This window comes from Protobothrops mucrosquamatus, unplaced genomic scaffold (assembly GCF_001527695.2).
Source record: "Protobothrops mucrosquamatus isolate PMUCROS unplaced genomic scaffold, P.Mucros_1.0 scaffold59, whole genome shotgun sequence".
In the NCBI taxonomy this organism is placed as follows: Eukaryota; Metazoa; Chordata; class Lepidosauria; order Squamata; family Viperidae; genus Protobothrops; species Protobothrops mucrosquamatus.
The window spans coordinates 796,627-815,026 of record NW_015386438.1 but is presented as its reverse complement, the minus strand read 5'-3'; the positions used below and the strand labels follow the sequence as shown (position 1 = coordinate 815,026).

The window sequence follows — 18,400 nt, the reverse complement described above, 5'->3', positions numbered from 1 at the left end:
ACAGCAAGGGGGGGGGGGGAATCTACAAATTCCATTGCTGGAATTTTATGGGAAATTATTTATATTCCCATTCATTTTCACCAATATTGGGGGAACCGCAAAGAATATAGATTTGATCCAATACATGCTTGGATTTCCAAAATCTTTTGACAAAATTCTTCTTCAGAAATACTTGATGAAGCTTACCAAAATGGAGAAGAAATTTTAAAAATTGTCTCACTTTGGAGGCTGTGGGGGGGAAACATATTTTCCTATCATAGTTTAGAATTAGGGTAAACTATTGGGATAGGTACAGAAGATTGAAGATATTAAAAAGTTTTCATGCTAAATGTATGGGATTTACTTCCTAAAATGTTAACGACTATTGGTTTGGACTGTTTATAAAATTCATAAAAGTTGTTGATGATTGACTGTTGAGGTTGGGAGACACAACAGAAGCAAATGGTTTCATGTTAAGATAAATAAGCACCTAATACTAATAGAAAATTATAGAAAAGTGATCAAAGAACTAATCTGTCCATAAAATTCCTCTGAGACCTAAGTTTATACAGTCTCATATACTCAGTTTGGCCTAGTAGTTAGGGCCCCAGGCTAAACCAGGAGATTGTGAATTCTAGTCCTGACTTACACCTTAAAGAAGGGGTATCAAACTGCTGGCCCATGGGCCGGATGCATCATGGCGAAACTGCGCCCACCCCATTCCGGCAATGGAAAAAAAGTTGTGATATGTTGCAAACCATCACGTGACATTGCGAGTTTGACACCCCTGCCTTAAAGCCTGCTGGAGTTTTTAGGACCAATCACTAGGAGATTTTGTGAGTTCTAGTCCCACCTTAGACAAAAAAGCCATCTGGATGACTTTGAGCCAGTCACTCACTCTCTCAGCCCAAACCCCTCACACAGTTGTTATTGTGGGAAAATAGAAGTAAAGAGTATTAAGTACATTTGCTGCCTTAAATTATTTATAAAAACAATAAAGGTAGGATAAAAATAAATACATAGAAGCCCTACATTATTATTTTTGATTACCAATGATCAGAACTCTATATATAATATTTTACAGCAATTTACTGAAATACTATGGATTTTTCTCAATTTAGAAAAACAACATACTGTGCACCCTTTGGAAAACTTTAAAATGGCTTGAATAAGAAAGCTGGGTGAATGATTTTGTGTCACTCATTCTCTCTCAGTCCAAACAACCTCATAGGTTTGTTGAGATATATATATATAAACAGAGCAAAATAAAATAACAATAATATTAAACCTGGAAATATTGCAGTAGAATTTGGGGACAAAGTCATTCCTATGTTTTTCTTATTTCTTCTCCACATCAGCTCTTCATTTTGCAGGGCTGAGATTCTTCATTACACAAAATATACAAATTCACATGTGATGCAATTAAAGCATAAATTCAAATCTGAACCCCACGCCTCCGTGGTTGCAAATAATAACAGAAGATCAATATGAGTGTCTTTCAAAAAGATCGCTTAGATATTGCTGGGATAACAAATTCAATCAACAAGCAAAACAAACAAAGAAACAAAATCAGTAATGATGCTTCCTTAGTAGCACAGAATGTGATTTGTGATTTTAATATGGAGCAATTATTTTGGTAGAAGAGAACCGAGAACTACCACCTAGTCAGTAGAATTAAAGGAAAATCCACAAGTGTAATTAGGATCAGTTAAGACAGACAAGAAAATTGGTAAAAGAGACAGTAAGAAGCATGCAGAAAATACTCATTTTTTTGTTTTCTATGAAAATGGCAGTGGAGAATCTTTTGTATTAGAACTAGAATCAAGCTTCCCACAGTCTTTACTATAATTAACAGGGGTAGGTTAAAAAAAAATCAAAATGGCAGCCAAAGTAATACTTTAAGCCCCTCCCCTAAAAAAAGGCTTGGCTTTAATTGTGTGGTTATGGCCACCATCTTCATTTTTTGACCCATCTTAAAAAATTTTACTCCTCTCCCTGTAAATACATTGTCAAGAGATTATTTAAACTGCTGTTAGGTGTTTTGCTTCAGACAATGAAAAATATTTTTCAGAGTTTTTGTTTGTCCTTGCCAGCTACAGCCTAAAAAAGCTTAAATCACAACCAATCTTTCAACCATCATGAGATTCTTAAAAAAAAAACAAAAAAATTGCACGTCACGTAAAATGCACTGTCTCTAAAAAGAGAAGAATCAACAGAATCTGTGAGCTGAGGCTTAAATGCCAAATGGAATTACTGTCTTCTAGAACATTTGTCTCCAAAGGTCTGTGCTAAATCATGCCCAAAATATTCCATGCAAAGAATTGCTTAGTGCATAACAGCTGGCTTCAGGAGATCTGCGGCCAGACAGAAAAACAGATGTGAACAAACGTGTCTGGTCTGATCCCAGAAGGAGAGCCCAGGGGAGAGAAAAAAGAAGACATTAAACAGCCAATTTGGTCTAGTGGTAAAGGCACAAGGCTAGAAACTGGGAGATTGTGAGTTTTAGTTGCACCTTAGTCAGGAAAGCGAATTTGGTGACCTTGGACATGAGTTCTAGTTTCACCCTAGACCTGAAAGCCCAGCTAAGCGATTTTGTGCCAATCCCCAGGAAATTGTGAGTTCTGCCTTAGACATGACAGCTGGCCAGGTGACTTTCAGCTAGCCTCTCTCTCAGCCCAACTCATCTCATGGAGTTATTAAAGGGAAAACAGGAGGAAGAAATATTAGATAAGCTTGCCACCTTAAGTTGCTTATAACAAATTATAAATAAATAAATAAAAAGTAGCAGCTAAGGGGAGGAAAGTGTGGCACTGGAAAACTGGAGGTCTGGGCAGGATGATGGGATCTGCCTCAATGGCCAAGAAGATACAGAGAAATAAAGAGTTGAGAAGATGGGAAATGGCAGGATACGTTTCATCGGGAGACATAGTGATGGAAGAGGCAGTGAAGTTCACCAGCACTAACCTACTCACTCCATTGAGATTTGTTTCTCCCAAACCTTAAACAACCAAACATATAGGGAAAGGCTGCTGGAATTGGGTATGTCTAGTTTAACGAAGAGAAGGACGAGGGGGGACATGGTAGCAGTGTTCCAATATCTCAGGGGCTCCCACAAAGAAGAGGGAGTCAAGCTATTTTCCAAAGCGCCTGAAGGCAGGACAAGAAGCAACGGATGGAAACTAATCAAGGAGAGAAGCAACCTAGAACTAAGGAGAAACTTCCTGACAATTAGAACAATTAACCAATGGAACAACCTGCCTCCAGAAGCGGTGAATGCTCCAACACTGGAGGTTTTTAAGAAGAGACTGGACAGCCATTTGTCCGAAATGGTGTAGGGTTTCCTGCCTGAGCAGGGGGTTGGACTAGATGACCTCCAAGGTCACTTCTATCATCATCATCATCATCATCATCATCATTAAGCATTCTGGCTCTCAGTTCTTCCCAACTGTGAAGTGAAACAGTTTGTCACAACCTTTGGAATTTGATGGCTTGTTTCTGGTTTGAAACAAAACATTTTTCCCATTCCATGCACCGCCTGCTTGTGCAGTACCAGTCAATTATAAACAATTGGTTATAAAACATGGAGGAATTTCTTGTTATGGGCTTGTCTTTCATCAATATTCTGATTTATGTTTTACAAGCCTGTGAGACAAAAATGTTAAAAACTCATTTTATTAAGTTTATAGGTGTGTTTAGGATGCAACAATCTTCAAAGTTGCATTGGAAACTTAAGGAAAGCAAACCAGATTTTTTTTCTATCTTCATACAGAACAAACAAGAGATTTTCCTACACTAAAACTATTTTACATGACATGGTGATCATTCACTTTTAGATACCGAATCATCTTCCATTTTTTTAAGATTTCAGCAGGTGGCAGCACCTAGCTAGCCTTTGCTCAATCCAAAAAATTAATTAAGAGTTATATTGGAATTAATATGAATGGGAGACCACAAGGACATTTCAGGGATAGAGATTAGGCTTGGAACATGAAAAAAGTATATCAGAAAACGGCAAAGGGAAACCAATTCCACACTGCTGAAAAAAAAATGCTTGAATAACCACTGAAAAATTGTGTTTCTGCAGGTTGTTTGTCTTTTTTTTAAACAAACTGTATCTGTATTTTTATATTGTTTTAATAACAGAAGTAGCTTTAGTGAAATCATATATTGGATCAAACACGGGGTGTGCATTTCTTATGAACAAATAAATAAAATATTATTTTTCACATTTTCTGAATCTGGTCAAACTGCCTGTGTGTGTGCATAGGTGTGTACATGCCTGTGTATGTCTGTATGGATATGAGTTGCGTGCATGTGATTTTAAGTATACGTCTGGTTATATGGTGCAATCTTGTTTCTTAAGAGTTCTGGTCCAAAAGAAACTCCAGTGTTAGCTCTGTTGAACAGCATGCAGAGATGGTTATATTAGTAAACCACAAAGGAGGAAGGAAGGAAGGAAGGAAGGAAGGAAGGAAGGAAGGAAGGAAGGAAGGAAGGAAGGAAGGAAGGAAGGAAGGAAGGAAGGAAGGAAGGAAGGAAGGAAGGAAGGAAGGAAGGAAGGAAGGAAGGAAGGAAGGAAGGAAGGAAGGAAGGGAGAAACTTACATTAGTGATAGTGTTCAGAGCAGTATCTGCACCAATGCTGAAATCAGAACCAGGTACATTGTTGGATACGGTTGCAGGAACCATAACCATGGGGATACAGAACGCTTCATATTTCTCCCGGGCTGAAGAAAGCTCCAAGAGTCCCAGGTATGCCTGATGGTCACATCCAGCAATTATGTAAAATTAAACGGAAGAAAAACAAAACTTAGATTGCAGCAACAGATAATGCAATGCAGGTGGGGATTTACAGCCAGGCTGTCTCTCTATAGACACACACAGATGCTGGTGACAGATGGTACAGTATTGGATCTCTTTCAGGGAATCAGAGATGATTTGAAAGAGGGATCACAGCTCATGAGTATAAGTTATCCTGCCTTTTATCTCTGTTAATCAGTCTTTTGGCACTTTTTCAAAACTTGGTTTGACTTCAGGCAGACGTTCCTTGTAAAAAGGAAAACAGTGTGCCTGCACCATGAGAAGGGATGCCTTTTTCAATCTTTTTCCCATCTCTTAATATTTACCATCCATCTACATTAGAGAGTCACCAGGAAAACCTCAGCAATATATAAAGAATGATATATGTTACAATATTTAACAAAAAAAAAACCAAGCAAACGCAAACAACTTAAAAACTTTTAGGATAAATACTAAATATTTCTTCAAGTTCACTTGCAGAATATATAATATAATAGTAGAGAAAAAGTAAATCTTATTCTCTCTTATTAGCTACATTTATATACTGTACATTAGTTTAAACTATGAACAATGCCAAATTACCAGCAAGGATTTAGAAGATGGGGGGAAACAAAATTATATACCTCAAAGCCACCAATGACAAGGAGGGCATTGATGTTATGAGCACGCATGTGTTCTGCAATCTTCTCCAAATACTTTCCAGGGAGTGTACTAAAATACATTTTTAAAATAACACAATCAGGATTGTATGTGCAGTAAAATTAAATATACATTTAATTTCTCATCTCATTTAATTGTGCTCACCTGGGGCACAGATATACATTGCAAAGGATATAACTGGTTTTAAAATTATTCTAAAATGTTTTTGTTTTAACTGTAGTATATTTTTTTTAAATATACACCCACTCATGAATTGAGATGGGCAGCTACAGAAAGGAAGGAAGGGAGAGAGGGAGGGAGGGAGGGAGGGAGGGAAGAAGGAAGGAAGGAAGGAAGGAAGGGCCAGATTTACACTTACATTTCCCTTTAATCAGCTAGTGATTAAATCTGTTCTGTACAACTGTATGGTAATTTCAGGGTAGGTGCACTATTGCCTCTATATGATTTCTAGATAGATAATCTATATAAATAAAAATGTAAATGTTCATTTGTTCAAAATTTTAAATCTCTGAAAGTTCTTCACTGATTGCTTTGAAATTTTGATACAACGTTGCATTCGAATACGTGCCTGTTTTTATATACCTACATTATATAGATGTCACACCTGTGACAGGTAAAAACATGATTTTTTAAAAAAACAGCACCATCAGTTGGACATAAAAGCAACACACGCTTTTACCAGACTGAGCCACAGCTAGTATATACAGCTAGTTGAATTACCGTTTGGTGCCAAGTATTGACCCTCCTTGGCCAGTCCAACCTCCAACATCTCCCCACTTGATTTCTTTAATCTGTAAGTCAGAACCACAAAAAGATGGATTGATTAAATGATGTTTATATTACTGACATAACTTAAGATATAAGTGTTTCTACAAAAATCAAACTTAAGCATAGAAGCTATGTCATTTGAGCCAAAGATGTCATGAAGTGCGATGTAAATCCATCATGATGCATTTACCATGGTTTGCCTCAAATGCAACTCTTAATTTGTTCATTGTACAAGTATATATACAATTTCCAGTACATACTAAACTCCTCTGGCCAAACATCAAATCTAAAAAATCCTTAACTCAGTGACAGCTTAAGCAAAGCACAAGGGGGGGGGGAAGGGTTATAAAGCTGCTTAGTTTATGGGATTCTAAACCAAACAGTAACTTTTAATTAAATTGGAGCAAGCGGAAAAGCTAAGAAGTCCAGATCAATTGCACAAAAGCTTATATGCCTTTACCCTGAAAAACAGAGCAAAATTGAGACAAATTGGACAGTCTGGTGAGGGACTCTGCCACTTTTTCAGGTAACTTGAAGTAGTTTGGTTAAGAACAAAACATGCCAACAGGAATGCTTTTCAGATTAGCTGGAATTAAAAAACTAGAATCTTTTAAGTTTCCTGAACATCAATCACCATTTGTGCCCAAAATAAGATTGGGCCAGAAATCTCAAGGACTTTGAGATTAAATCCTGCAGTTCTCGTAATTGTCACAATGTAATAAAGGGATGGAGAAAAGTTACAATGAAACAACTAAACCACTATAATAGTTAACTGTCTGGGTTGGCATTCGGCTTTCTTTTAAACTGAAGTTATTTTAAGGCTTTGTAAATCTGTTGGAGCAGATGTCTTAGGACAGAATCCGCCCTCTGCATTTCATGTCATAAACACCTTCTCAAAGGAAAATACTAAAACCCAACTTGACAACAGATCCTGTGATACAACTGGCCTTTGTCTGTTGCTACTCAGCTGGAATTCTTATCTCCACGTAATGCAATCACGCTTCACTGTTCTTGTAAAATCAAGATCACGCGGCAGCTGAACAATATACAGAATCTGATTATAAAGATTTCTCACGAAGCACTCGGGAAGCAAATGCTTCTTCAGAAATAAGGGAAAACATAAAATTAGGATAGAATTATATAAAAACTAAATGAAAATGGCTAAATCCCTTTACAGTATCTTCCAACCTCATTGTTCTTATGTTGCAGCCTTTCCCAACTTGAGGTTTTCCATGATGCAATGGACCGCAGTTTTCCAACCCATGTATGTTAAAACCCAGAACATATGGAGGGGAAAAGGTAATAAAGGCCATAAAATATCAATCTCCAGAAAGTATTGTTACGTTCTCTTAAGGTATCAGTTATGTCCAATTAAGAATACTGCTATTTCTCGCTCTTCTGCAGAGGGACATTAGTTATTATAGAATAGAATAGAATAGAATAGAATAGAATAGAATAGAATAGAATAGAATAGAATAGAATGGAGTGGAGTGGAACAGAACAGAACAGAACAGAATAGAATAGGACCTTGAAGATATTCTAGTCCAACCCCCTGCTCAAGCAGGAGAACCTATACTATTTCAGACAAGTGACTGTTTTAGTCTCTTCTTAAAAACCTCCAATGATGGATCACCCATGATTTCTGAAGGCAAGCTGTTCCACTGGTTAATTGTCCTCACTGTTAGGAAGTTTCTCCTTAATTCCAGGCTGCTTCTCTCTTTGGCCAGGATTTTGGTAGGATTATAATGATAACTCTTATGATTTCTACCTAAAAGGTAAAATGAAGGCTTCCTTGACTGCTCAAATCCTTATGGCTATGTAGATATAGCCATCCGGTTTTCCTGGCAACAATATGGAAATGTCATTGCTACCTTCTCCAAAACATGGCTAGACCAATTCATGCAGCTCATGGAGATCAGTCGCTATTAACCTTGATGGCAGCATGACTCTCTCTAGAGCAGTGTTTCTCAACCTTGACAAATTTAAGGCATGTGGACTTCAACTCCCAGAATTCCACAGCCAGCTGTGGAATTCTGGGAGTTGAAGTCCACATGCCTTAAAATTGTCAAGGTTGAGAAACACTGCTCTAGAGGTCTTCTGCTAGGAGACTAGTAGGGTTCTTTAGACAGTTGGTCGGTCGCTGGCCTCGATGGGCCAGGGGGGTCCAATCCAGAAGACACTGTTTATGTTCCTATGAGTTTTCATCTATCTTTCAACCCTGGGATAGCCTGAGGAAGGGGGTTTACCATCCAAGTTCTAATGTAGCACCTGAACCTAGGCAAGGCAAGGCTGCTCTTCCTGTTGAGACTATTTCCATAAAATTGTGACAACAGACAAACTTAGGAAATACTGACCTGCCCTCTAGAAAAGCCTTCAAAGCCATCAGTAACAGCTAACATTTTGTGTCCTTCAGTGATTCCAAGTCTCACTGCAGAACGGACAGCAGCATTCATCCCAGCCGCTGGAGCACCCACATTTAGGATAGCGACAGTAAAATTGCTCTGCAGAAGAAGTGACAAGGTGGTTTGGAATACAAAAGAACACATAAGGCACATCAGGATGACTTTAGAATAAAAAAATGAATTCAGACATTTTAAACAATTCCTGATGTAAGCAATTAAAAGCAGCCTCCCAATTTTAGAACCCGTGTTTTTTTGAAAATTAGAGTTGATATAATAATCCCATTACCACTACATTAATTTCTGTTTGAAGAAGGCTCTAACTACCTAAACTTTATTTTAGAAAACCAGGAAAACATGCAATGTAACACAATTGATTTGAATGCCAGTGTTGATTTTAATCTAGCTAATACACACATACAAAAGAAGAAATACATTTTCTTAAAATGAAATAAATAAATATCAAAAGCATGGCTGGCTCAGGAATTCTGGGAACTGAAGTCCATGAGTCATAAAAGAGCCAAGATTATCTACCTCTGTTCTAAACTGTGCTAAACTTATTTCTTATCTGTGGCAGACCATGGATGTCAAAGTTCAAATACCCAATGAAGTCCCTATGTTCATATACAAAATTAATTCATCTGATCCATCAGTCAGACAACTGTATCACGGAAATCTAATTTTTATGTATATCCCTGCCTTCTTAATATTCTTAATCCTCAAAGATATATTTTTAAATGTAAAGTATTAATTAGCTATGATACAAATCTACGAAGTTCCAAAAAATAAGGTGATCTCTAAATACATGTTTTAAAAGCTCCAGACACAACCAGATAAAAAAATTAGCAAGTTAAGTCAGTTTCAGCAATACTCAAATTTTGATTCAGTGGACTTTCTTAAATATGGAAAGGTATACCCCAAACCTAAAACTAGTCTATCAAAACAATGTTTTGCTGTAATTTTTCCAAACTCTTAATCTGTTTCCTTTTCTGACATAATTGAAAATGATTAGCAAGCAAACGAAAATGAGAAATAACACAAAAAACGCAAGGACTTTATGAAGTGTACCTTAGGTAGTTCGTCTTCTGGCTTTTTGTTAGACAGGAGCTTGTAGGTATTCAAGTTGTTGGTAAAACTCCTATAAAAACAATTCCCATTCTTTTCATAACATTACTGGAAAACATAGTGGCACTACATTGTTATGACAAAATAAAAGAGTTCCTTGATATAGATCTGCTAAGTAAATAAGTAGATAGTTAAACAAACAATGAGCAAATATAATAATTAGTCTGTTTTATTTTTTTATATTTTTGCCATCCTTCCTCAGCCTAATATTCTACAAATGGACTGAGCCTCAAAATGATGTCCCTCTTCCAGAAGACTGCTATTTCTGCAGGTGATAAATGCCATCATGTAATTTCCCATGACTTTTTTTTTAAAAAATAATATTTATATTCACATGTTGTAATAGGTTAATACAAAGTAAATGAAATGTCCCAAATCTTATGTTGCAAAACACATAACTCTTGTGAAATTTTGCCTGTCTCATCTTGTAGCCAGCTATTTTTTATTCAAAAAAAAAAACTATAAGAAAAAGTATCCCTTTGCAATAAAACTGGGAGGTGGGGATAGAGAGAACTTTTTATCTTGTATAGATTTTTAGAACAGTAACCTGCCCCCATGGCACAGAGCCATTGACAGCAAGAATTATAACATTTTGAAACCTGGCAATAGCAATTTCACATCCCATACTTTAAAAAAAACCAAAAACCTCTAGATATCCTTAGTGTATGTGAGCTTCATGGTACCAATCTGGAGACATTTCAGACTCCTTTAAGTCTTACCAACACATACACATTTGGGAAAAAATCCAGATTCACTAATACTGTATACTTATGCTTCAGAATATACTTCTTTCTTTTTTTCCCCAAAGCAATTTCCACTGCTTTAACTAGTGGCATTTCAAAAGCAATAGCATAGCACTTAGACTTATAAACCACTTCATAGTGCTTTGACAGCCCTCTCTAAGTGGTTTACAGAGTCAACATATTGCCCCCAACAGTCTGGGTCTTCATTTTACTGACCTCGGAAGGATGGAAGACTGAGTCAACCTTGAGCCAGTGAGAACTGAACTGCCAAACTGCTGGTAGTCAGCAGAATTATCCTGCATTATTGCATTCTAACCACTATGCCACCATGGCTCATAAAATCATGGTTTCTCCATTATCTCCTCGTTTAGGCGCAATTCAAGACCTAAGGTTTTACCTCAGTTGAGTAGAATTTTGCCCCACATGGATAGAACTGAGAAATTATTAGGAAGATAAACTATTTTTCCCATGATTACCTACAAGCAGAAGCTTTTGATATAATTATAATTAGTATTATCTTCCCAAGATGGTGGCGCCTTGCTTGGCTGCGCCTGCTTCAGCTCTCAAAAGTATCTTATCTACAATTAACCATCGCTGTTCAATGGAAACCAACCCAACAATTTCTTCCAGAAGATGAAAAAATAATAATGTTGCACCTTCCGCGGAGTTCTACTGCATCTTTGAATCTTCTTTCATCCATAGCTTTCTGAACATCTTGAGTCTTTGGAATTAGGGAAAACAAAACAAATCATATGTAAGGCAAGAATAATGTCTCTCAAAGCAAGCTCCGAGAGTAGAAAGTGGATGGGCTAACATTGCAGTTCCACAAATGGGATTATGTAATTGAATTTTTAATGATTTTGATGGAATTAGAATGAAATTTTATATACATTTATCCCAGAGCAAAAACCCCTTATAATAATCAGTCCTATTCAAGGCTATACCTAATATTATAGACATATTACCACAACGGAGGCCAAAATTTCAGTTGCTAAGTGAGGTGTTTGTTAAGTGGCTTTTCCTGCCACAGTTGTTAAGTGAATCTCTGAAGTCATTAAGTTAGTATCACAATTGTTAAGTGAATCTGGTTTTCCCACTGACTTTACTTATCAGAAGGTCACAAAAAGTGATCACACGTCCCCAGGACACTGCAACCATCATAAATAAGAACCAGTTACCAAGCATCCAGATCTTTATCATATGACCATGGGCTGATGTAACAGTTGTAAATGTGAAAAAAAATGTGAAAAGTCAGTTTTCCAATGTCATTGTAAGTTTGAATGGTCACCAAACAAATGGTTATAAGTTGAGGACTACCTGTAATAAAAGTGTTGTCTTATTAGCAACCTAGATGGTCTTACACATGTAGCTGTTAATTTGACTCATTCTTTTGTGAATTATTTTGACAAACAGCCATGGCGCAATATTTTTGTAAATTGGGATTGATATTTAAGTAGAAAAACAAACAAGAAAGGCAGATTCTCTGAAAGTATGTATTAATATATTTCATCCTAAGGAGTGCTTCTGTGTAGTTTTACTGTGGAAGCTTGGAGCACCAAGAAGGATTTCAGCCATTCTATATTCCCATGATGTAATACGTGCTCATGAGAGTGTACACATACTATGGTATGCCAAAACAAACAGGAAGGACAAGGCCTAAGATAAACAAATTCCTTTATCAAAGTCCTCTGGGTTATCACAATCCAACACCCCAGTTTGCTATTAAACTCCCAGCAGCCATTTGACCCAATTATTCCTACTGTAAGACTGACTGGAATTGATTGTCCACAGTGCTGATAAGCATTTTTTCTTATGTCACTGCAAGTGTTCCAGCTGACAATAGACTATTGATTGCTAGATCATACTAGCAAATGAATGCAGCCACTCACTGCATTTGAAAACTCACCATTTGAACACACTCCATTAAAGGCAGACGGACAGCCTGGTTCCCGGATAAGGTCACCACACAAGCAGGTGTTTCAGGGGTGGCTTCCAGAAGAGCAAGGACAGCCTCTACTCCCATACGGCTGGCCTGTTAAAAAAGCAAACATGGTTGGTTCTTTTACGGGCATTAGAACACCTAGTAGTACAGTGATGGCGAACCTTTTAGAGACCAAGTGCCCCAAAACCGCCCTGCCCCCTCGCTCCGCCTCCCCCCACAGGGCCACTCACCACAGATCTCCCAGGTGGCTTTGCAGCGCCATGGCGGCCACGCCCTCCACCTGAACCCCATAGCATCATCTGCACATGATGGGGCACGAGGGCCCCTGCTGCCCGGCTGCCATTTCCTTGGCTGCACTGCTCCGCGTGGGCCGCACCTGGAGGAGACTTTCCTCCAGGCAGGCTGCTGGTGAGGAGGGGGTTGCGGGAGGAGTCAGGGCTGGGGCAACGACTTGCGTGCCCACAGAGAGGGCTCCGAGTGCCACCTCTGGCATGTGTGCCATAGGTTCGCCACCACTGTAGTAGTAGATGGTTTTGAAGCATGCCAATGGTCCCCTGTGAAACCCACCTTAAAAAGTATCAGTTCTATAAAATTAAAAAGAGAGGGAGATCAATTATAATATTATCAGCACAGAATCTAGTGGGTCTTTAAAGGCTCGGAAACCTTCAAGAGAACAAAGTATTTGCTTTATGATACTAGAGTTGACTAAGTGCTTGTTTATTTACATTAAGTATGTCTTTTAAAGAAACTAGATTTGAACAAGGATGATATCTAGCATCTTCTGTCTATTCCAAGTATTGCCCTGTTTTGTAGCTCATCCAATTTCTTGAAGCTCTCAGTCTTACCCAACTATGGGGATTCACTCTGATTTTCTAGGTCATTGTATGGGCCTCTATGTACACATATTAGAACCAAATAAAGATGGAAGCTAAGCAACCCCAAATTGCAACCAATCCCTCTACTTTAGGCTCTGCCTCTACCTCTCTTTCCTTGTGACTTCTTTTGTGAATGAACCACTTCTGGATCACTTTAGACTGACCATTCTGGTGTAATGACTAAAAAAATCTGAATAGATTTGAAAGTATAATTTGCCTAAGAGAGTTTTTACTATTCCCATTTCCTTTACTTCAGTTTAAATTGAGCACCTTTAACTTTTGTAGGATAATTATCTAAATATAGAAATTGGAAAGACTTACCATAGTTTTATTTCTCCAAAAGAACACAATTTCCCCAGTTTTATATATTAAAGGGAAGTAGAAATTAAAATATTTATCTACATTGTTTTTAGGGATGGTTTTTCCCCTCTGTTTTTATTATTTTTTTAATAATTATAAATAATAATGGAGATTTTGCTATTAAGTACAAAGGAAGGAAGGAAGGAAGGAAGGAAGGAAGGAAGGAAGGAAGGAAGGAAGGAAGGAAGGAAGGAAGGAAGGAAGGAAGGAGGGGAGGGAGGGAGGGAGGGAGGGAGGGAAGAAGAAAGAATGGAGGAGGAAGAAGGGAGGAAGAAAGGAAAGAAGGACAAAGGAAGGAAGGAAGGGAAGGAGGGAGGGAAGGAGGAAGAAGAAGAAGAAGAAGAAGAAGAAGAAGAAGAAGAAGAAGAAGAAGAAGAAGAAGAAGAAGAAGAAGAAGAAGAAGAAGAAGAAGAAGAAGAAGAAGAAGGGGAGGGGGAGGGGGAGGAGGAGGAGGAGGAGGAGGAGGGAGAAGGGAGAAGGGAGAGGGGAGGGAGAAAGGAAGGAGCTACCTGTATAAAAAGTATGTGGTAGCTCAAAACCAGAGCACTCTTTTTTCAAAAGTCTTTGGGAATGAGCACTTCTATGCCCCAAGGCTTCATACAACTCACCAACTCTGGGAGGGAGGGAGGGAGGGAGGGAGGGAGGACCTTTCCAACTTTGTCTAGCGACTGCATGGCTGAATAGAAATTTAACCATATGACCTAAGTTCAAACATTTTTCCATTAATTCCTTCCATGGCTCAAAGGATAGAACAAGGAAGAAAAATTAAGTAATGCCATCTAAAACTAGGTTGTGGTGGAAAGGCTATTCTTCTTCGGATACTCAGAAACAAATTGGTTAACTTCACTCACCAAAATCCGATCAAAAGCAGAGGGTGTGCCTCCTCGTTGCACATGGCCAAGAATGGTTACCCGTGTGTCAAACCCCAACCGCTTCACTACAAGCTGCAAAAGAAGACCAAAGGTGAACCCAAAGAAGAAGATGGATTAGGAGCTGCAGCAAGTGTGCAGATATTTTCCTTACATGAGCACTGAGTAGAAGATCTAATGTAAGCCTTGAAAAATGCCTCTCGCAAATTCAGTTCTAATTCTAATTCTTTCACCATCAAATTTAAATCTCTGGGCCTCTTCTCTGTTAGGGAATGCCCTCTGATAGGACCCCAGAAGTGGACTTTTTCAGTTGCAGCAATCTGGAACCCCAATCCACTCCCTTCCAAAGATCCAGCTATTCCAACTGTACTAGCATTCTGAAAAGCCTTACACACATGGCTATTGACCCATGTGTGGGAATCAGGGAACTAAGGGGAGCCCATGGGATTGTTGATAGGATTGTAATTATTGTTCTTATCAAAGTTCCAAAGTTCTCCAAAATGGTCAATGTTGATCAGGGTTGATGGGACCAATCAAGCTATCATTGCTGTTACGTATATTCTATTAATTAAATAATATTTATTAAATTATTTGCATATTATAAACATTTGGGGGTTGATGAAGAATCTGGAACTTTGTAAAGGGTTAAATGAGCTGAAAAGTTTTTTGGGGGTGTCTCTGCTCTATATGTACATTATTTGTTGCTTTTTTGTTGATTTTTAAATTTCTCTCATGACTCAAAGTCGCTACTTGAGAAACAAGTGGTGACATAAACTGAAATAATGATAAATAAATAAGCTGTCCAAACTAGTTTACATCCTTTTTGTAGCAGTTCTGATTTGCTTATGGCTGCAGTCCACAAATTCAGTGAAAACGTTTGTTTTGACAAGAGTTGCTGATAGCTGTCATGTTTGTAAAACATCAGATCAATTTTGTGTAATGAGCTTTTAATCAGATGTTTATTAACAAACCACAAAAAGGAAACAAATTGAGAATGATGTGTTTAAAGCAACAAAAAGATTGAAATACTTTCCAGGCAGATTTTAATGTTGCTGACAAAAAAGGAAAAACAGAGGGAGTCAAGCATGGAACAACTGAAACTGAACCATGCTGCATTAAAAATAAAATAAGGGCAAATTACACAATATTTCAATCATAACCTTTAAAGAATGTATGGTAAAAGGAATTTCCATTAATGTCCAATTAAGAAAGGAAAGAAAAGGATCCTACATCAATTCCTGTTAAATATATTTTGAACCAACTGTAGCCTTGCCTTTTAAAATGTTTTTTTTTTTTTTTTAAGTAAAGCGTAGTGACTTCTGCCAAAGAAAAGAGGAAGGTTATAGAACTGGGTATCTAATCTGTGCAGATGGCCATATTTCATCAAAGGCTGAATTTTCTAAGAGTTGGTAATTTCACTACCTGGATAAATACAAATGACCATGAATCAAGTGGCAATTTGCTACTGTAAAAACTGAGGCATTATCTGTCTTGATTTGTGTTTTTATATCAACACAGTAGTAGAACCAAAGTTTATTCATTTATTTTATTTCTTTATATCATAAATTTAGAAACCATCCATCTCATTCAGAGTGACTCATCCCACATCTTGATCACAAAAAAGCTTTAAGGACCAAAAGTGTTCCCCAGGCTTCCAACAAAAAACAGACAAAACAAGGGCAGTTTTTAGAAAGCTGGCACTCTTTTCAACTGACTATCACATGTGAAACATGCTTGAAATTGAAATGGGATTAAGATCTCTACCAAGTACTGCTTTGAGCAGACTGACACAGTGACATTTCCCACATAGCAGACAGGGGAACCTGCACTAGAACTCAAATTAAAGCATCTGCAGAATCAAGCTTTATCAATATTGCTGAACATTCTACACAGTAGATATTTGTTCAATATGTATTATTTAGTTTAACACAGAAGCTAATAACATGAAAGCAAATTTTCTATAGTATGTATGTATGTATGTATGTATGTATGTATGTATGTATGTATGGTTTTCAAAGGCAATCTTGATTGTAACAGTACTTAACAAAGACTGCATTTTAATTACAGGATTCAACATTCAGCAGATGTCATGATGGACAGCTATATACTTACATCCTTAACTTGTTCAGAAGTGATAGCCTTGTTGAAGGAATCAATTGCTCCTTCTGACACAATTATAATATTCAACCTTTTCTTTCGGGCACGGTTCTAGGATGAAAGAAATTTAAGACAGATCAGTAAAGCTACAGAAGCTGGAATAAACAGTGGAAGACTGAATTCTGAACATAGCTAGAAAACCTTTTATTTACTGCATGAGATACAAATATTCTAAATATGCATATAAGGAATTTTGGGTCAGGAATTCTGGGAATTGAAGTCCACAAGTCATAAAAGGGCCATCATCCCCTACCCTAGTTTAGACTTTGTTGGAATTCAAGGCCCACACAGACCAAGGCTGGACATTCTGGGAACTGTAGTGAACCCATTCATAGTCACAATTCCTGAAGATTGTTGAGACTTCTAGCCTTCAACAAGGCTATCATGATAAAGTTGAGCATAAGAATTAAGGCAGACAACTCTCCTGAGATAACAAGTTGAAAGAGAACAGCCCATAGTTTTCAGAAATAAATTCTGCCATTAAAATGAATTTTTGATGCCTTAGTTTGGGGGGAAAGATGTCAACAAGCCCAGTGACATTTTTGTGCATCTATGCTATTTGAGCAAACCAACTTCCTGCTTTCAACAGTAACTTAATTTAACCATATGGTTTTGCAAGCTGCCTAGAGCCATTAAGGGAATGGCCACATTTTCTTAGTTAAAAATAATTGGACTGCAGCATGCAGCATGGGGCTACCCTCCATTATAGTGCTCCATTTGTAGAAAAGAAACACAAGAAAGATAATCTAAGAATGCCAAATGGAACAGCTCTCACAGGTCATGTTGTCCATTTTGGTACAGTTACTGTTTAGAGCAGGGGTAGGCAACCTTGGCTCTAGAGACTGGAAATTTGGGTTGTTTGTGCTCAGTTTTCCCCAGGGAGCTGATAATCTCCTAAGGAAGCCCAAAGCTGAGAAGGATTACCTCAGAAAGCCTAGCACACATATGATCTTCCCATCCTTCCTCAGGTGGATATTCAGGGATAAATACATAGTCTGCACCGCAGGCTAAAGCACTAACAAGTGCCAGATACCTAGGGCAAAGAAGAAATTCCCAATCAATATCTGAAGTGTGCACCACAACAATGTTTTACTAAAAATGGTTTATCTTGCTGATACATACCCACAGTGTCTTCCCATCACTTCTAGGACGAAGGTCCTCTGATGGCTACAGAAATCACAACATAGATCAACATCAAAACAAACAGTAAGATACTATCCAAATGTACAAAATTTGAGTTTGGCATTAAGTGGATGACTCCTATGCTTATTTTTTGTTTCTTTGTTTATTTCTTGCTTCCTTCTCGCCCCCTCTCAGATGGACTTTCCTTAATTCATGGTCTAGCTGGCAACAAGGTCTATAGCATCATTTTATAAGAAATACCCAAGTATTTTTTTCTCATATTTCTCCACAATTACTACTGGAAACCATCATATCACTCTAAAGTTTAAGGAAAAGTTATTATCTACAAGGGGCTGCAGGTTATTCTTTATGTTTGCTATTACCTTTCAGTTATGGATACTACCAGAACTCAAAAGAAAACTTGCACAATTTTTTTTCAAACATATTTCTTCTTATTGCCTTGCAGAACTATGCAATAGACAGTGAAAGCACGAGACAAGGAGAGTCCAGGTTCTTCCTTCCCCTGTCATATATTTGTGTGCCACATTCTTATGGCAGCACCTCTCTAGTGATGTGACAAATTCCACTGAAAGTGATGAAAA

At 37.8% G+C, this 18,400-nt stretch overlaps 1 protein-coding gene across 3 annotated transcripts in view; it reads right to left on the bottom strand.

Annotated features, from left to right (window-relative positions):
* The window catches only part of PFKP (phosphofructokinase, platelet), a 57,594-nt gene that overhangs the window by 19,968 nt on the left and 19,226 nt on the right, over positions 1-18,400 (bottom strand). For 2 of the 3 annotated variants that reach the window (XM_015811940.1, XM_015811942.1), the window contains exons 5-15: positions 17,799-17,843; positions 17,601-17,709; positions 16,632-16,727; positions 14,502-14,594; positions 12,380-12,505; positions 11,130-11,194; positions 9,674-9,743; positions 8,561-8,707; positions 6,159-6,229; positions 5,402-5,489; positions 4,584-4,736 (exon numbers count right to left, since the gene is read on the bottom strand). In XM_015811940.1, the coding sequence (XP_015667426.1) occupies positions 4,584-4,736; positions 5,402-5,489; positions 6,159-6,229; positions 8,561-8,707; positions 9,674-9,743; positions 11,130-11,194; positions 12,380-12,505; positions 14,502-14,594; positions 16,632-16,727; positions 17,601-17,709; positions 17,799-17,843 (1,063 nt within the window). The remainder of the gene's footprint in view (positions 1-4,583; positions 4,737-5,401; positions 5,490-6,158; positions 6,230-8,560; positions 8,708-9,673; positions 9,744-11,129; positions 11,195-12,379; positions 12,506-14,501; positions 14,595-16,631; positions 16,728-17,600; positions 17,710-17,798; positions 17,844-18,400) is intronic. The other variant, XM_015811943.1, reaches the window with a different exon arrangement.